Here is a 20,527-nt window from a genome sequence, read left to right as displayed (position 1 = left end):
GTAAATGCAATGAAGTCTAATAAGAGGATCCAGTTGCTGGGCCAGTGGAAGGAATACACACTGAAATAGTGCTTAAAGTAACTTTTTCTTCTTTTTTTTTCTGGAGGCGGGGGGGACGAGATTTAACCCTGAACTTGATGTTATTTCATTGCTTTTGTTTTCTTGTTACAGAATGGCGCTGCTCACAACCACCCTCCCATGGAGCTCAAGCCTGTCGTCGACCACGACGAGTCTTCGCCGACCATCGAAAGAGGTCAGTGGGGCAGCAAGGCCGAGTTCATCCTCTCCTGCATCGGGCTCTCCGTGGGGATCGGCAACATCTGGAGGTTCCCTTTCCTGGCCTACCAGAATGGAGGAGGTACGAATGAGGCAGACGCTAATTAAGCAGGTAGGAAATCTGCAGAAGTTCTGATGGGTTCTCAGCGGTTTGGTAGGACGGAGAAAGATAACAAGAATTTGAAGCGAATCGTAAATCTGTAACTGCGCAATGATTTCATCGTTTTCACGGTTCAAAGAAGTCATCATAACAGAGGCTTTATCTTCATTTTCCTCCGAGAAGGCAAGTTTTCTCAGCAAATGAGAATTTCGAAGCAGTATATTGTATCAACCTAAAGTGAACTGTGCATGACTTTGCATCTCCGTATATATTTCTCCAATCGGAATAATTACGCATGTATCAACGTTTCCGGATCACCGAACATACTTTCTTTTTCTTTTTTTTTCTACAGGCGCTTTCCTTCTACCGTACGTCATTCTCATGCTACTTGTGGGCAAGCCCATGTACTTCATGGAGGTTGCCGTCGGCCAGTTCACCAGCCTTGGCCCGATGTCCATGTGGAGGTGTCTGCCTATCGCCAAGGGTGAGTTGAGGCCCGCGCACGAGACCGGAGACGCGCTGCGCATTAATTTTTTGACGCACTGTTGATGGGTTTCTCAAGAAGTTTTTCGAAATCATGCACGTGGTTAGGCTACAAAGAGTAAACAATTCGCACCGTAATTTAAAGGATGCGCATTGTAACTAAGGGATCTACGGTTCATTAGATGCTACCCTCCTCTCAAGCCGCGCTCTTCCTCCTCAACTTCTTCGCTGAGTGGTCGTACGGGCTAAGCTCCGCCTTCTGCGATTGTCCACCGGTTCCACCGAAGATCGCGGAGGCCATGCTCCGTGTTTATATTGTTGATCTCTGCGCCACCAGGTGGCACTACAAACTATATGACGTTTTCTCCTCCAGTTCAAACGCTAAGAAGCCAATAAGATCGACTGCATGAATGACGTCGCAAAACCGTGCCTCCCAAATGCAGGAGCGGCTTAAAACTCGGCGTGACGGCGTCGCTGCGATCTGCAGCGATGCGCGCAACCAACAGCCAACTCAGCCAAGTAGCAATAGCATAGACAGAGAGCAATTGCGGATTTACTTATTTATTTATGAATGGATCTATCGATTGACTAACTGATCAACAAGCAACGTGCATTGGCCTCGCACAGTTGAAAACCAGCAGTTACCTATAGATCATTTACGTAATTTTGCAGTCCATCCTTTTCCTCAAGCATTTCCTGTCTCTCTCGTTATATCGATATCCAGGCGTGGGAGCAGCCATGGTTGTGGTGTCGTTGATAGTGGCCGTCTACTACAACGTCATCCTGGCCTACACCGTGTTCTACATGGCTCAGAGCTTTCGCTCGGTGCTTCCCTGGGAGGACTGCTTCGAGTGGTGGGGTGCCGACCCGGAGACTTGCTACGTGCGCACCAACAACGTGGTAAGCGGATATACGCTCTTCGAGTGTCGATCAACGGGAATTCTTAAATACGAAGTATTTATTATTACGAAAATTTTAACCTTAGTGTTTCGATTAATTTTTATGTTATTTCAGCATAAGAGAAACCGACCTCGAGCTAAAAATCTGAAGAAAAAAAATCTTGTGACGTAGGTTGGGACGTACAAACTATCAATAAAAAGTTGACGAAATATGCTCCAGGACATTAAAGTTTTAAAATCCAATTGTTAAGCCTACTGCATTTACTCGCATAATACGAGCATTGGCTAATATTGGCTAATGTTGGCTACAGGTAGCTAATGTCGGCCCATGTTGGCAACTATGCCCCTCCATAGCGCCATTAATTCGCACACTACGACAGTTCACCTTAGAACAATTCGCCGCAAATTATTTGCTCGTAGTGTTAGTTTTGCCCGTATACAAGACAGCGTCCCCAATGCGCCTACGTGCGAAGATCTTTTGCTAAGACTTGCAATAGGTGGTATCGCTACTGTCGCTACAACCAAGGCTAATCGAACGAACTCTGCAAAGCTTCTGGTATTACGCCAAGGCTGACCACATTATCTACGTCGTCGGCGCGTTTTCCAAGCTGTCGTCGATCACTTATGAAACATAATGCATATGGTTGCCACGGTAACGATGTATAGCACGATTTGTTAGTTGATTAATTGATTGATCGACTGATATTGATTGATAGTGATTGGCTGTAAGTGTTGGCTGTGGATACGTGCTGTCGCGTGAGGGAACGAATTAAAAGGGATGCAGAAGAGCTCGAATGAATAGCAGTAACGACGAATGACACAATTAATTAATTAATTAGTCGTTTTTATAGTAATGACTGGCTATAACTTATTTCACACTTCAAAGCAGAAAATAAATATGATACAGAAGTCTAATCATTTACAAATAAGCTGTTAGCGCTCTCGCGTTTCAAAGAGTATTTATAAACGGGTCACTGTACGATAATATAGGTGTTTGGGCGCCAGTATTGCAGCCCTAATTTTTTTTCATAATGCACGCAAACTTTGCTTTATTCTTGTGTGAAAATGACATATGTATAGCTCAATTCCGTGAGGTAAAAGAACAAACACGTAGCACGCAAACCTCGGTGGATGCCCTTTCTCGTTATTTTTTTTCCTTTTTGATTTGCAATTTGTGTCACGGTATCCTTATACCGCCCAGAGTGAATCGAGCCTTTGTTTGTCGCGCATGTCCACAGGAGCGCTGCGTGTCGGTGGAAGGAAACCTGGTGCGAGAGTACATGAACATCACGAACGTGACCAACGGAGTTCTCATCGTCGCCAACAACCTGACGGCCGTCGTTCCCACTGACGTCTTCACCTCTAGATACGACAACTGCACCAACGCAACGCAGACAGCGAGTCAACAGTTCTGGGAGTAAGTGTGACAGCGCCAGCGTTCGTTGGAGCGGTCATTGATTTCTTGGTCTCCTCGACGGGCTACCAGTGCCATTAGCATGGTCTCAGCCGCCCCACACTAGCAAAAAGGCGCACACCGCAGGGGTAGTATTCTAGGATGGTACTATTGTAGGCACAGCATGGGTACTATCCTGGACACAGCAGATATATTATTTTGGACATGGCAGGGCTACTATTCTGGACATAACAGGAGTACTATTTTAGTCACCGCAGGGGTACTATTTTAGACACCGCAGGGGTACTATTTTAGACACAGCAGGAGTACTATTTTAGACGCAGAAGTGATACTATTCTAGACACAGCAGGGGTACTATTCTAGGCACAGCATGTATACTATTCTAGATACAGCAAGGCTGCTATTATGAACATCGCAGAGGCACTACTCTAACACAGCAGAAGTATCATTCTAGGCACAGCAGGAGTACTACTGCAGATACAGCAGTGGTACTATTCTGAAGGCATCGCTCGGTGTGACCACTGTGTCCATGTGCGCCGCCTTCCATCCTTATTCGCATATTCAGCCCATCCTTAATTCTTTAGGAGGTCGTGGTCCTGTCCTGTCGTTAGTGAACCTTCCCGCTAGCTCTTAGTGAGGCAGAGCGGTTTAGAAAAATGCTACGTTCACGTAATCATAGAAAATGAATACATGCAATGATATTAAATCAGCTACCAGCCCCGTCAGTATACCAATCAACCACTAACTTTATTTTATATGAACTTGAATAGAGGCCTTTGGTAAAGTAGTACTAAAGCGACTCGCGCGTATTCGCAGGCGCTACGTGCTGAACATCACCAGTGGTATCGAGGACTTGGGCGTCATTCGATGGGACTTGACCCTGTGTCTGTTGGCCAGCTGGGTCGTCGTCTTCCTGTGTCTCATGAAGGGAGTCAAGTCCACCGGAAAGGTACGCGACAATATCTTTTTTTTTTAAGTACGGAAGATCAACTGGTCGTCTCTGTAGGTTCAAAAGAATCTCCGATGATGGAGAGTTCAGTCATGCGGTGTGTGTATGCTGTTTTCATATTCATTTAGATATACGCGTAACAATCTAGGAATCATCTTTAAACAGGACTTAGAGGGACGTAAACGAACCATGCATCAACACATGCGCTCTCTGTTGTACGTTTCGTTCACGTTTGTTTAAGTCCTGTTTTAGGTTGCTGTATAGCGCACATGTATATCAAAGAATTTTCTTGCAAACTGGCCTTTCCTTCTACACTACAAGTTTCAATGCCATGTGTTAGCCTTTTGGGAAACTTTATATGACCATGAAGGGTGCAGTGCGTCACGTTTTGCTTATCCAGTTCAACAGGCAAGCTTGGCAAATTGCTTCTCAGGATCGAGCTTCATTATCTGTATGCGCTGAATATTTGCCTCGACAATTTGGAAGATAGCACGCGGTACACTAAGTATTTTGCACATTTTGTGTCATTCTTAACCCATCTGCCGTTTGTACTTACCGCACCGCAACGATCCCGAGCTACTCTACATTGCATGGCATGGAATTTCAGCACAAAGTCGAAACTTTACGGTTCTTTTTTTTTTCCAGGTCGTATACTTCACGGCGACGTTTCCTTATCTCGTGTTGATCATTCTGCTCGTCAAGGGAGTCACCCTTCCCGGAGCCGTGGAAGGGATCAAGTACTTCATCATTCCCGAGTGGCACAGACTCCTTGAGATCGACGTGAGTGTCATCCACGAGGTGTGACACGTTGAAGGCTGCGCGATCCCACCATGTTGTCGAATACATCGTCATGTGTGCCTGTTTACACTCTAAGAAAAAAAAAGAGTATATGTTACACTTTTCGGTGAGTGCCGACTTTCCAAGTATATGACCATCTTTAAGGAGACACGTTAACTGCCTTTTGGGTGCTACGACTCTCCGAAGCAAGTATAATGGTCTGCAAAAAGAGTTCGCGCGTCTCTTTAAAGCGAGCCATATACGTGCAAGTCAGGTTTCGTAAAGAAGTGTCAGACACTTTCTTTTCTTAGAGTGTACGATTCGCGCGCCGTTGGGACTGCCATGTGATCTTACGTTTCCTTCTCTTTGTGTCCCCAAAGATTTGGCGCAAGGCAGCAGAGCAGCTGTTCTATTCCCTCGGCATCTCTTGGGGAGGTATCATCATGTTCGGCTCGTACAACAAGTTCAGCAACCCAGTGCACAGGTCAGTATATAATGTCTGGTACAGTTTTCATTCTTCTCTGTAACGAGCTGCAGCATGCCGACATCTGCTTAAAGGAGTACTGGCTCCAAAAGTATGCATCTTATTTTTTACTGTGGCAATAAGTAGCTAATGACCAACTTTTCACGGCTGGAAACCTCGTTTTGCTCGAGCGCGCGTCGGTTAGTTATTTCGAGACGTTTTTATAGCGCCCAGTCGCAGTTTAGGTTTCAGAGAGCGCCATAACGCGCTGTCAGGTAGGTTCTCTTCTTTATGTAAACACAGCTCACTTTATGTAAACACATCTTCACACAAAACAGTGACGCGCGCCTTGTGCGGCGTTGATCGCCGCGTTGACAAATGCGTCAGAGAACACGCAAAAAGCATGGCAGACATGTGCTTGGTCCAATTCGTACAGATCAAGGGCCAAATTCGCAAAACTATTTCACAGGTGCGTTTTCCCATTGGTCAGCCACCTTCGCTAATGTTACGTCCCGCATCGTGATTGGCTGAAATATCCTTTTGCGAAAATTTTTAACGTAAGTCGTCTTTGTGAATACAGGCCCTGATAACCGGCAGTGTGCGAGTGCTTCAGGATAGCCGCCAAGGGAGACGAAACGCAGCCGAGAACACCAAAAGTTTAGGTTATGACTGAGATAAGGAATATTTCAGCTATGGGATGAACTCAGCCGACGCCGCATGGCGTTCACTGCAGACTTCTGGTAGAGGTCTTCGTCTAGCTACCATGGACGCGTGGTGGCACTATAGTTATGATAACATTAATTTTGTAGCTGCCGTCATTTTCTGATAAGTACTTCATCTCGCAGAGACGCTCTGTTCGTGAGCACGATGGACTTCATCACCAGCATCATCGGTGGCATAGTCATCTTCTCGGTGCTCGGCAACATGTCCACCGAACTCGGCATCGATATCAAGGACGTCGCCAAAGCTGGTAAGTCGGGCTACCATTTTGAATTTCTTAATTTTTCTTTCCCGAGGTAATTACCGAGGACATGTAATAGCGAGATAGCGAGAGCTTAATTTCGCGATGCCATTCCCTCATGCTGAGCATATCCAATGCGCACACACCAGCTGAGTTGAGAACACAAAACGTACAAAGGTATGAGCCATCGGCTGATCGCCTGTAAAGATGCGGCACGTGCGACAGCGGGCGGCGACGCCCGGTTTTTCAAAGTATATACGCATTTTCTGCCGGAGCCACGCAGCGTCCCCTCCATAGCACCTCCATGCGCATTTCGCGCGATCGAGACGGCGGACGTGTTTCATCTTCGCTTGAGCGGCGTTCGTCGGCACCGCTCGCGCGCTTTCACTCGCACGTACAACATACGATGCGCGGTGCGATGTTATCGATTTGGTCTGTTCACGGGGCATGACTACGATGGCAGAAGTGTGCATTGAGTGTCCATGTAATGGTTATCACAATAATACATTGCGACGCGTTCTGTTTACAGGTCAAGGCCTGGCGTTCGTGGCATACCCGGAGGCGCTGTCCCGACTCGTCATTCCCCAGCTCTGGTCCTTCCTCTTCTTCTTCATGCTCTTCCTGCTCGGATTGGACAGTGAGGTGAGTGACGTCATACTTGCACATCACTTAAAGGGACCGACAACTGATTTTTCTCGTCACCGTTTTTTACGACGCGACAGGAAGCTCACCCTTTGTAGCGTTTGTAGCGTAGTCGCAGTGGTTTAACCGAAAAGCACGTAGTTATTTTATAAGCAGTATTTTTCGATCTGGAAGGCTCCAAACATGCATGGAGGCTTGCTCCAGCAACGCTGAGAATTGATAGCGATGCCGTTAGCCCTTGTGAAAGCTATCGTTGTTCTGCTTTCGCAGGAGTTACTGTAACTATGCTTAACCACCTTCGTGATATGGAGTAGCCGAGGCAATATGGACCTCAACCTCTCCACAGCAAAACAGTTAGAACAGAACAGAACAGAACCACCTGTATTTTGAGCTTTCCAAGCATTTTTGAAAATAGCAAGCTGTTACAATGAGATGTGTGGCTTTATACACCTTCCCGTTATTTGTACAGCGTTGTGTGCGCCTGCGCCTGTGTGATGGATGGCTTGTCCCGGCGTCGTTACTCTCTCGATGCACGAGCCAGGCCAAGTCATCGAAAACGTCACTACGCATATGCGCGGCCGCGCCGAGTAGCAGCGCGCGTTATTTCAGAGACGAAGTGTAGGTAGCAAAACTATGTCGCTCCAAAATCTTAGCGACCTGGAAACTGCGTGCGCGGTTGCATGAGCACGCTGAAAAGTTGCTCAAGACGCGCTGACGAGCATGGTATCATTACGTCACGCGAAGGCAGCGCTACTTTAATGCATACTACTAACGCAGGCCTATATGTACATTATTATAGAGTAATACCTTTTAATATAAAGAAACGAACAATATTTCAATACTAAGAAAAAAATCGTCGACCGCGTACAGCAATCAACGGTCACGTGGCCGTCTTCATCGGATCATTCATGTTCTTGCCGCCAGAGGCGCCACAGGTCATTTTTCGCGACTTTCAATTAAGAATTAAAAATATAAATTCATCTCTCACGAAAAAAACAGGGTTGGTTTGAGTCAGCGCGACGGACAATCTTTACATCAGTGGAGTCAACTCATTTCATATTGTGGGCAGTTGTCGGTCCCTTTAACACTAAGGATGTCTGTGCTGATATGAGAACGAGCTCAGTCCAGCCGGAATCGTCTTATCCGGCCTACGTTTAGACCTATAGAGCGCTTGCGAGGATACCTCGGCTCTTTTCCATTACTGCCTTCTCGGATATGGTTGCAGGGGAAATATGCTACTTGCGTTTAATTAATGTCATAAGACATAAAGACATTGCATACTTGTGTTTACTATATGTCCCAAGGACCACAGATTTTTGTTTGAATTACAAGCAATTCAGCAATTATATGGTGTGGAAAAAATGACAAAGTTATGAATAGTTACACGCACCTGGTCGCGTTCCGACTCATTCAAGACCAGAGCTCTAGAATGGTGCGCGATTGATTCGTTGCAACCATATAATCCATATTTCCATATAAACCATATAGTCTAAAACTGCGTCCATATAGTCCATATATTCAGTCACGACAGTTCATATATTCAGTGACGCAATAAAATTCTCCTTTTAAACGATGTCAATATAGCCTCCACATAATTTTCTTGTCTACTTAACAGTTCGCGCTTTTGGAGACCTTCCTGACTGCATTCTACGACGAGTTCCCGAGGTCCAGGCGATACAAGATCCCCCTCACCTTCGGAATCTGCCTACTCTGCTTCCTCGTCGGTCTGCCGTGTGTCACACAGGTATGCCCACGTGCCCGCATGTCCCCATTTCCTTCAGGGGACACTAAAGAGAAACTCGATATAACAAATTATGAGATACAACGAAGTAACCGAACCATTGCCTCGCTATTGTTTCAGTGAAAAGGTGTACGCTTATAATGAGTATAAAATGGGACGAAGCCATTATCGTGCCAAATTCGATTTCGTTCTCTCACGATGTAACTACCGAGACAGGCGTTCAGATGTACTTAGTAGAGCGTCAAATGCTTGTGTTAGCTTGCTCCACACGCTGAGTCATTGCGGTATGCTATATTTGAAAGGGTTTTCGTATTGCACAAGCAGTGATATGTGGTCTTAAGCGGAACTTCTCAATCAGTATCGAAAATAGCGCTATTTAGTTATCTATACCGTTGTCTGGACGTTTATCAAAAAAGAGGCTTTACATAGGCTCAATCCAACCTCTGGATACCGCGCGGATTATCGGCTTCAAATATGCGCAGCAGCGGGACTGCAAACTGGTGCAACTTGTCACTGCCTTGATCCGTAGCTACTTACGGACCGTGTTTCTATTGTGAAGGAATTGTACTAACAGGGCAGGTCTTGCGTGCCATGCACTAAAGGCTAAGCAAAGCCTGGGCGCTGTTCTCTGAGGCACTTGAAAGAAGGAGGTAATCCTTCTCAACGCCTTCGTATTGTTTTAGTGTGCTTAACGTAATCCACTTTTCTTTCACTTTCAGGGCGGTCAATACGTCTTGAATCTGATGGACACGTACGCTGGAGGCGGCGCCGTTCTGTTCATCGCCATCTGTGAAATCGTCGGGCTCATGTGGTTCTACGGTACGTACAAAAAAAAAGATTTCTAACTTCCGCAGTAGCACGCATTGTTGCATAACGTTGAGGGAACGTTTGAAACGTTGATGTAACATTCACAACATTGCCGCAACGTTGCGGCTTATGATTCGCGCTACTGACTTATTTTGCTTGCAGCAATTCGCAACGAGATCCATGGCAGTATAAAAGAATGGATGTCAGCAATATAAAAAATTACTGGTACTGACAACCATGCAACATAACCATTGACAGCGTAATTGCGTAGGATCACAGTAAATGAGCTGCATGGTGATAGGTTAGTCCTTGGGAGCAAGAACATCTTTTCAAGCTGTGTGTGCATGGTGCTTCCTGAGATGACAGGAGACGCCTCCGTCACTCATGCCCTCCCCGCCCCTTTCTGCAAGCTTCACTTGTGATAGGTACCTTTTGATAGGTAGATTTCTTTTTCTGCTGTTACGCGGCTGACACTCCGGCAGTCTTTCATTATAAGGCGCAGCAGTTACACATTACCTTTCCGACATAGCGACACCGACTTACCGCGTTAGAACACTGAGTTCTTTCTACCGCCCATGTGTAAGCGTATGTTGAGGTGTACACGCTGCCCTTCACGACATACAGAATGTGAGATCCCCTATGCTTACGGAGCTGCATCCGGCCGTCTACGTTTACAAACGCAGATGCCTCCCGTGAACGTCAGTCGGCAACGCGTGAGCAACAGTAACGCAATCAGAGAATGTGTGCGCGTAATCCGTCAGTGCTCGTAAGGCTTCCGTTCATATGAGAACGTGAGGAGTCCGACGCATCTTCGCCGCCTCGTGCCTGTAAAGATGTCGATGGAACGAATGCGCGAAATCCAATATATGTGCATCATTCATAAAGCACGTTACAGCAGGCTTTCTGGCCAAGTATGTATTCTTGTATTCGAAATAAGCGGTAAAGCTTATTCACTTTAATAGATTAGATGCTGTGCACTGCCCCGCCACGGTGGTCTAGTGGTTATGGCGCTCGACTGCTGACCCGAAGGTCGCGGGATCGAATCCCGGCCGCGGCGGCTGCATTTTCGATGGAGGCGAAAATGTCTGAGGCCCGTGTACTTAGATTTAGGTGCACGTTAAAGAACATCAGGTGGTCGAAATTTCCGGAGCCCTCCACTACGGCGTCTCTCATAATCATATCGTGGTTTTGGGACGTTAAACCCCAGATATTATTATTGTCACGCCCACTTCTTGTCTTGTTTTGATGTATTCGGGTTTGACCGGCAGAGACGGTTATCAACGCTCGACGCTGTCCGCGAAGTAGTGTTCTAGAAGCGTCGCGATTGTAGTAGATCGGTTTGTTAAGATTGCGCCCCGCACGCGAATGTTCCAGCTTTGTCTAGAGATTACGCCGCCACCAGCGATATTGCTGGAAAGTTCGATAGCGCCTGTATAAAAGCCGACGCGCGTGACCGCTTGTCAGTTGATCGACGGACGACGCCCTATTCGCCGCTATCATTGTACAGCGTGCATTGCTGTAGTTCTAGTTCTCATTTTCCAGCCACAAGTTCGGCCAAATAAACAGTTTCATCCTACAAACGCCGACTGCTGTCTTCGTCGACGTCACGACCACGTGACATCTGGTGGAGGTGCTGCTTCATGATTCGGACGCCACCGCGGAGCGCTGACCCAAGCCCAAGCCGCGAAGAAGACGACTCTAAGGACAACCCGGATCCTCGAACCAGCCGCCGGCAGAAAGGACTACCCCCCCAATACGGACTCCTACCGGATAAGCCAAAAGCCACGGCGACAAGAACAACAGGCACGATGACGGCCGCAGCGAACCCTGCCGCGATAGTGATGCAGCCGCCCAGGGAGCCGCCGACATTTCGTGGTTCGCCATGTGAAGACCCCGAAACCTGGCTGGAGACGTTCGAAAGGGTCGCAACATTTAACAACTGGAACGCCGACGACAAGCTGCGCCACGTATACTTCTACCTAGAAGACGCCGCGAGGACGTGGTTCGAGAACCGAGAATCCGCCCTACAAACATGGGATCTCTTTCGGACGACGTTTCTAAGCACGTTCACGAGCGTGGTCCGCAAGGAACGGGCCGCGGCTATGCTGGAGACCCGTATGCAGCTGCCCAATGAAAATATTGCCATCTACACGGAAGAGATGAATCGCCTGTTTCGACACGCCGACCCAAGTATGCCCGAAGAGAAGAAAGTGAGGTTCCTCATGCGGGGTGTCAAACAGGAACTCTTCGCTGGATTGATAAGGAACCCGCCGAAGACGGTCGCTGAATTTGCATCGGAGGCTTCCACGATCGAGAAAACGCTTGAGATGCGAACGCGGCAATACAACCGCAGCTTCTCGGCTACAAGCTACGCCGACGTTCAAGCCCTAGGACCCGCCGACCTGCGTGAGACGATTCGAGCAATCGTGCAAGAGGAGTTGCGAAAAATTCTACCTCCGTCGCAACCTCAAGTAGAGTCCATCGCCGACGTCGTGCGCCAGGAGATCCAGCATTCACTCGGCGCGCCTCAGCTAGCAGAGCCGCAGCCGCAAGCTATTAGCTATGCTGCTGCAGCCCGCCGTCATGCTCCTGCTCCACGCCCCCGCCAAGACGCCACACCGCCGCAGTACCGTCGCCAGACGCCGCCGCCGCCACCGACGCCCTACCGACCACCTGTCGGCCAGCGCAACACCCCGAGGAAGACCGATGTCTGGCGCGCCCCTGACAACCGCCCGCTCTGCTACCATTGCGGGGAGGCCGGCCACACGTACCGCCGCTGCCAGTACCGACAGATGGGACTACGAGGATTCGCCATCAACGCGCCGCGACCGCAGCCAGGCGAACGGCCTCGCGACATCGACGACTACCTAACCGGAACGCAGTGGCAAGAACGACGTCCTTCACGCTCGCCGTCGCCCGGCCGCTACATGTCACCGCACCGCCGGCCGTACACTGGCCCAAACCGGGGCCGGTCGCCTAGCCCGTATCCGGAAAACTAAGGGCAGCAACCGATGGAGGTGCGGTTGCTGTACGACGAACTACCGAAGATCCTCCGCCGACGACGACGACGTCGCGACGAAACCTTCAGAACACGACGCGAACCAGACAGACCCCTGACGACGAGATCTTGCGGACCAAAGAAGACCCGACGACGCAACATGGAAGCAGCGGAACAAACCGACGCAGCCGTGACCCGACGCCGAGACCCAACCGCAACGCAAGACGACGAACTAGCGACCTCGACGTTCTCATCGACGGCCACAACGTCACCGCTCTCGTCGATACTGGAGCCGACTATTGCGTCATCAGTGGGCCCTTCGCCACGAAGTTGAAGAAAGTTAAGACCGCTTGGGAAGGCCCCGAAATGCGCACCGCTGGAGGCCATCTGATAACGCCGATTGGTGTCTGCACGGCGAGAGTCACCATCAATAACCGGACTTATCCTGCGAGCTTTGTAATCCTACAAAACTGCTCCAGGGATGCAATACTTGGAATGGACTTCCTAAGTGAACACGGCGCCGTCATCGACCTGAGGTCCGAGTCGATAACACTAACCTCAGATAAAGCGCTCCCGCCCCGCGCGACGCCAGGGAACCATGCATTGAATGTGATAGAAGAGCAGGTGACCATTCCGCCGCGTTCCAGCGTCATTATTTCCGTCGGCACCGAAAAAGCTGAAGACATCGAAGGTGTCATCGAGAGCGATCAGCGTTTGCTGCTAGACCGTGACATTTGCGTCGCAAGGGGCATTGCTCGGTTGCATGAAGGAAAAGGAAGCGTGATGCTAACGAACTTCAGCGAGGAATACAGACACCTGAGCAGGGGCACGACGATTGCATACATCGAAGAAATCTTGGCCATCAGCGATGCGTTTGCCTTTTCAGATTCTGACGAAGCTACGACGACGATCCCTGAGCCACCCTTCGACGTAAACCCAAGTCTTCCCGCTCGCCAACAGCAACAGCTCCGACGCCTTCTGCATGAATACGGGGACTGTTTCTCGTCATCATCGCGGGTCCGACAAACGCCCCTTGCTAAGCACCGCATTATAACAGAAGAAAATGCTGGACCACTCCGTCAGAGTCCCTACCGGGTTTCGACGCGGGAACGGGAGGCCGTTAAGAAACAAGTCGATGAAATGCTACGCGACGACATCATCCAGCCGTCCAACAGCCCGTGGGCGTCTCCCGTGGTGTTAGTGAAGAAGAAGGACGGGACCCTACGTTTCTGCGTCGATTATCGTCGCCTGAACAAAATCACAAAGAAGGACGTGTACCCTCTCCCACGGATAGACGACACCCTGGATCGACTCCACAACGCGAATTACTTTTCGTCGATGGACCTCAAGACCGGCTACTGGCAAAATGAAGTCGACGAGAGAGACCGAGAAAAGACCGCCTTTATAACACCGGACGGCCTGTTCGAGTTCAAGGTCATGCCTTTCGGTCTTTGCTCGGCGCCTGCGACTTTCCAACGAGTCATGGATACTGTGTTAGCTGGCTTGAAGTGGCAGACCTGCCTTGTTTACTTGGACGACGTCGTTGTGTATTCCTCGAACTTCGACGAACACCTCCAGCGACTTCAATCCGTACTTCAAGCATTCAAGAACTCCGGGTTCACCCTGAAGCACGAAAAGTGCCGCTTCGCGTACGAGGAGCTCTTGTTTTTGGGTCACGTGATCAGCAAGACTGGAGTGCTCCCAGACCCGCAGAAAACAGCTGCCATCGCCGCTTTCCCGCCACCCACCGACAAGAAGGCCGTGCGCCGATTTCTCGGCTTGTGCGCCTATTACAGACGCTTTGTCAAAGACTTTTCACGGATCGCCGAGCCACTAACGCAGCTCACGAAGACCGACGTCGAATTCAGGTGGCAAACAGCGCAAGTCGAAGCATTTCATGAACTGAAACGACGCCTGCAGACACCTCCGATACTTGCGCATTTCGACGAATACGCCGATACGGAGATTCACACCGATGCAAGCAGCATAGGACTCGGCGCCGTCCTTGTGCAGCGGACGGGCGGACTGGAAAGGGTTATCAGTTATGCTAGCCGGTCGCTGTCTAAAGCAGAGGTCAACTATTCCACAACAGAAAAGGAGTGCCTCGCCATCATCTGGGCTACGTCAAAGTTTCGCCCCTACCTCTACGGCAGGCCCTTCAAAGTTGTGAGCGACCATCACGCCTTGTGTTGGCTAGCTAACTTGAAGGACCCTTCAGGTCGCCTCGCACGGTGGAGCCTAAGACTTCAAGAATTTGACATTACTGTCGTCTACAAGTCCGGAAGGAAACACTCCGACGCCGACTGCTTGTCTCGTGCCCCCGTCGACCCACCAACGCCCGACGACCAGGATGATGACAGCTTCTTGGGAGCCATAAGTACCGAAGACTTCGCCGAACGACAGCGAGCCGACCCGGAACTGAAGGGTCTAGTGGAATACCTGGAGGGCAGGACCGTCGTTGTCCCAAAAGTATTCAGGCGAGGATTGGCATCATTTTCCTTGAAAAACAACGTCCTCGTAAAGAAGAACTTCACTCCGGCCCGAGCCAGCTACCTTATCGTTGTACCTTCGGGACTGCGACCAGAAATTTTGCATGCCCTGCACGACGACCCAACGGCTGGACACCTCGGACTTTCCCGAACGCTCGCACGAGTACAAGAAAAGTACTACTGGCCGCGCCTTGCCGCTGACGTCACTCGCTACGTAAGGACGTGCCGAGACTGTCAGCGACGGAAGACACCGCCCACAAGACCAGCAGGCTTCCTTCAGCCGATCGAGCCTCCTCGGCGACCATTCCAGCAGATCGGGATGGACCTCCTGGGGCCGTTCCCAACGTCGACTTGCGGAAATAAATGGATCGTCGTGGCCACCGACTACCTCACCCGCTACGCCGAAACAAAAGCCCTGCCCAAAGGCAGTGCCGCTGAGGTAGCCAAGTTCTTCGTTGAGAACATCGTCCTTCGACACGGCGCCCCAGAGGTTCTCATCACCGACAGAGGTACGGCGTTCACGGCTGACCTGACTCAGGCGATCTTGGAATACAGCCACACAAGCCACCGCCGCACCACCGCGTACCACCCACAGACCAACGGCCTCACCGAGCGTCTAAATAAGACCATCGCCGACATGCTGGCCATGTACGTCGACGTCGAACACAAGACGTGGGATGCCATCCTTCCGTACGTGACCTTCGCGTACAACACGGCCGTACAGGAAACGACGCAGATGACGCCATACAAGTTGGTCTACGGACGGAGCCCGGCAACGACGCTCGACGCCATGCTACCAAACGTGACCGACGAGGAAAACATCGACGTGACCACCTACCTACAACGCGCCGAAGAAGCACGACAGCTCGCCCGCCTACGGATCAAGAACCAGCAGACGACTGACAGCCGCCGCTACAACCTTCGACGACGCCACATGGAATACCAACCCGGTGACCGTGTATGGGTATGGACACCAATACGCCGACGAGGACTTAGTGAGAAGCTTCTTCGACGATACTTCGGACCGTACAGGGTACTTCGACGCCTGGGCACACTCGACTATGAGGTTGTCCCAGACGGCATTACGAACTCTCAGCGGCGCCGTGCGCGACCTGAAGTCGTCCATGTCGTGCGCCTTAAGCCGTTTTTCGCGCGTTAGCGAGCCTGGGGACTCTATTTTTTTCCTTTGTTATTCTAATTTATTTGTGTATACACTTGTTTTTTTTCTCTTCTATGTTCTTTCACAAGCATCGGGACGATGCTTTTTCAGAGGGGGGCATTGTCACGCCCACTTCTTGTCTTGTTTTGATGTATTCGGGTTTGACCGGCAGAGACGGTTATCAACGCTCGACGCTGTCCGCGAAGTAGTGTTCTAGAAGCGTCGCGATTGTAGTAGATCGGTTTGTTAAGATTGCGCCCCGCACGCGAATGTTCCAGCTTTGTCTAGAGATTACGCCGCCACCAGCGATATTGCTGGAAAGTTCGATAGCGCCTGTATAAAAGCCGACGCGCGTGACCGCTTGTCAGTTGATCGACGGACGACGCCCTGTTCGCCGCTATCATTGTACAGCGTGCATTGCTGTAGTTCTAGTTCTCATTTTCCGGCCACAAGTTCGGCCAAATAAACAGTTTCATCCTACAAACGCCGACTGCTGTCTTCGTCGACGTCACGACCACGTGACATTATTATTATGCTGTGCAGGGGCTGCAAAATAGGGCAACTCATTATAGCAACCTGACTAGCATTGGCGTAGCCTGGAGGGGGTTCAAACTCCGCCCCACCCTCGAAATTTTTACATTTTGTAATGTATATACACACGCACGGACGTATATAAAAGGGTGTGGAACACCCCTCGAGAAAATTCCGAAAGAGCTCACACATTGTGAGAATCGATTACATGCGAAGCAGTCGGCGGGTAGCTGCTTTGCCGCACTTTGAGCCAAGTCTTACGAGGTGCATGGACAACTGCAGGGTAGTGAAATGCATGCATATAATCTATAATCCGAGGTCGCGGGTTCGGCTCCCAAGAGCGGCAAGTTGTATCTTCGTCCGCTTTCATTTATCTTTACCCTTATAATTGCCACACTTCAGTCAAACCCGAATAACTTCTTCCATGATGCTTTCCTTTGCGTCATTATCTGTCGCCTTCATGTGTTTCAAGTGTACAACGTCACGGTTTCGCTAGTGCGTCGACAGCTTCTGTCTACAACATTTTTTTTCTCGCAATTTTGACCTCTTCATTTCTTTTGTCCCGCAGGTGTGAACCGCTTTTGCGCCGATCTGAAGCTCATGCTGGGACACGACATTGGCTGGTACTGGAAGGCCAGTTGGCTCGTCTTCTCGCCCTGCATTCTCGGGGTAAGCTTGCGCGATCACGTGATCTCTCTTCCTTTACCAAAAGCTGGTGCAAACTCATTGATATTGTGTGAGATTGGCGGTGCGAATATATATGGCGAAAATATATTTGCAGCTTAAAGATCCGTAGCGTAAAAATCCACACCTTAAAGATCCACAGCGTAAACATCCGCACCTTAAAGCTCCGCAGCTTGAACATATGCGGCTTCAAGATCCATCGCTGAAGGATCCACCGCTTTAGGATCCGAAGAGCAAAGATCAGCGGCGAAGACGTTCCGTCTGTTGCATAGCGGCCTTAAAGGAGCACTCGCATATTTTGCGCTGTTCGTTTTCTGCATCGGATAAATGTTTTTTTAGAACCGTGAAGAATTCTGCTAAAATTGAGAAAGATTTTCTACAACTAGTTTCGCTTACGTTTCCCAGGAAGGGTTATATTGTGTCATGACGCCATGACACAGTACGCGTTCACATAGGGGCAGCATAAGAGGTGATCGAGCTAGCCGGAAAGCCAAAACATCGAAATGACCAAGGAGGTTAAAAAAATTGCTTGGTAATGACCTGCTCTGACGTGACCTTCTGCGTCATGAAATCACAACACAGTGTCCTTCTTAGAAGCAGAGCCGAAGGTCGCTGAAGAAATGGTACGAAGCAAACTGTTTAAGACGCTCTGAGTCTTGCCAGTGTTTTTATGGAGCTTCTTAGCGACGGAGCTTCCAGTGAACGCACGAAAATGAAGAATGTCTTGTCAGTATCTCTCGAAAGCTGACCGATCCAGCTGTTACCACATGCGCCATGCAGGTTCTCTTTCGCACAGTGCTTTTCCATAACCTTGCTTGCTTTGAAACAGATGTAGAGCATCTCTTTTCTCTCGCAGTTCCTGTTCATTTACGGCCTAGTCAAGCACAAGCCCATCATGTATGACGACATTGTGGCGTACCCGACGTGGGCTGATGGTATTGGCTGGCTCCTGGCCATGCTTTCCATGGCACAGATCCCCATCTGGGGCGTATTCATACTGCTGAAAAACTGGAAGGTGTGTTTCTGTGATATGGTCTCCTTGACGACTCTTTCCCGTGAGCATATACTAACAAAAGAAAGAACAAAATTAAATATGGAGAGCTCAGCTGCATCTAATTGTCTTGTTTGCTGCCCTATACGCGGAGAAAGGGGGAAAATGATAAATTTTGTGTTTTTCTCAAAACGGTTGTTGTAAGGTACGCCGTATGGGTGCATTCTGAGTTAATTTTGACCAGCTGGGGTTCTTTATCGTGAACCTAAAGTACAAAGCATCTTTGCTTTTATCCTCCCGCCTCAATGCAGCCGCCTAGCCCGTAATCGAACCCAGGACCTCGAGCTCAGTAGTGCAACGCGTTGCCACTAGACTACTGCGGGAAGGTAAATTAACGAAATAATAACGAACGAGTGAAATAGCAGCTATTACGCTAAAGTACGATTGCAGTCTATTGCATAAGCCTGCCGCTTTTGAAAAGCAAAGTACAGATTTCTAAGGTCGCTGTTTAAACGCGGCGCGCTGAAGCTAGTGGCACAAAACTTCCATTCAAAAAAGCGTACATACTGTTCGATTAGGCTGAGGCGCTATGATACTGAAGCGCATGTGTAGGCCTGGATGATAAAGAAAAAGTGACTCATAGATCAAGAAGACAAAAACAAAATATAGCAGTCGCTAAACTTCCAACTATGGTTTACGGGAAGAAACGACACACTGAAATTCATGCACATGGCCAACACAAGGTATCACTCTCCTGATACAGGACTAAGGTGTGACAAAGGCATAGCCTCCCAAGAAGGCTATGTACTTAACGTCATGTTGGAATGCGTGTACAATAGCATAATGGTGGTGACAAATGGCGATGGAGGTTTCGTTAAACATTACCGGCTGCTAAATTCACTTCTTATACGCTCTATACAGTCGAATGTCGTCGCATAGAAGTTGCATTCTGGAAGGAAAATACTGAAATTTCTGTACCATTTTCATTTTATGATTGCATTCTTAACCTGTTAATGTTGGCGGGAAACAGATTACGATTAATTCGATATATCCGACAATAAGTTTGGTCCGTTTTCGTTACATCGAAGTTTGAATGTTTCTTAATCGTTTCCTTTCCACGTGTCTGTCTCTTATCATCTCACAGAATCCCAGAAAGGCCTTCCAGCCAGAGCGTAAGTGGGGCCCTGGCGACCCCGTCGAGATGCAGCTCTACCACGCCCATAATGGTGGTGTCACGAACCTCGGCTTCCAGGGCAGCGACAGCTACCGCTACTGATGAACCAAAGAAGTCTTCTATATCCAGTGGCACATGCCCACTTCGGCACCATTGACTGTGGCATACATATAGGCTCAAACGCGCGACGCATATTTAAAAGCTGCACTCCCGGTAGGGTACAAGTTTGTCACGCATCAATAATCCTCATCATTCTTGTGTACATTCATCACTGGGGCAATATTACTACCGGGAACGCCATTTCCGTAATGCGTGCTTCTGTAGCGTTCCTGACACTGAAAAGCGCCGGTACCACAGAAAACCACAAATGCCCACAGAATGCTATGTGTGTCCACTGGACATCCACAGAGTGCTATGGACATCCAGCGCATATTCGTAGTTCACTATATCGACTATGGTCAAAACGTTGTGCAAAGGAAAGTGCGTTTGATTCCATTACCGGAGCACGTGCAGTATTTTACTCCCAGGAGCAACACGGGCAGAACTACGGGGTACACTGTACTACGGGCGTCCAGTAGCGTTCCTGGCACAAAGGTAGTGAGCAATGAGCGCTCATCGTTAAAGTATTAGCAAACGCTCATACAAGCTTGATAATGAATACTCGTGGTCACAAGATGTGCACAAGAAATTCGCAGTATTGATGACGATTGTCGCTGTGTGATAAATTTGCACCCTCAGGAAGGTGTAATTTATAGGAGTGAAGGGGACGGTTTCGGAAAGATGTTTAATTCCATCACCACTCGTCACAGTGTTGCTCACAATGTTGCTCACAACGGTTGTTACACCAATCACATCGAGAAACATGGCACGTTCGCGCGCACCGACACGGGAGACTGCGTGTTTTTATAACACTGGCGAACATGTGGCTTGTTCGTAAGCTTCTGTCGCGGGCTTTCTGTACAGTACACAGAATGGGATGCAGTGCGAGT

At 49.2% G+C, this 20,527-nt stretch overlaps 1 protein-coding gene across 1 annotated transcript in view; it reads left to right on the top strand.

The window, feature by feature from the left end:
• Positions 1–19,689, top strand: part of LOC119372048 (sodium-dependent proline transporter) — a 53,481-nt gene extending 33,792 nt beyond the window's left edge. Inside the window, exons 3-16 of the mRNA XM_037642488.2 lie at positions 172–358; positions 729–860; positions 1,584–1,759; positions 2,997–3,175; positions 3,989–4,121; positions 4,767–4,901; positions 5,279–5,382; positions 6,207–6,331; positions 6,852–6,964; positions 8,580–8,708; positions 9,425–9,524; positions 17,258–17,358; positions 18,230–18,388; positions 19,509–19,689. Of these exons, the coding sequence (XP_037498416.1) occupies positions 172–358; positions 729–860; positions 1,584–1,759; positions 2,997–3,175; positions 3,989–4,121; positions 4,767–4,901; positions 5,279–5,382; positions 6,207–6,331; positions 6,852–6,964; positions 8,580–8,708; positions 9,425–9,524; positions 17,258–17,358; positions 18,230–18,388; positions 19,509–19,640 (1,905 nt within the window). The 3' untranslated portion in view covers positions 19,641–19,689. The remainder of the gene's footprint in view (positions 1–171; positions 359–728; positions 861–1,583; positions 1,760–2,996; positions 3,176–3,988; positions 4,122–4,766; positions 4,902–5,278; positions 5,383–6,206; positions 6,332–6,851; positions 6,965–8,579; positions 8,709–9,424; positions 9,525–17,257; positions 17,359–18,229; positions 18,389–19,508) is intronic.
• Positions 19,690–20,527: the final 838 nt, after the last annotated feature.

Source organism: Rhipicephalus sanguineus, chromosome 10, assembly GCF_013339695.2.
Source record: "Rhipicephalus sanguineus isolate Rsan-2018 chromosome 10, BIME_Rsan_1.4, whole genome shotgun sequence".
Classification (NCBI taxonomy): domain Eukaryota; kingdom Metazoa; phylum Arthropoda; class Arachnida; order Ixodida; family Ixodidae; genus Rhipicephalus; species Rhipicephalus sanguineus.
The sequence above is the reverse complement of the archived record's forward strand: the minus strand, read 5'-3'. Positions and strand labels throughout refer to the sequence as shown.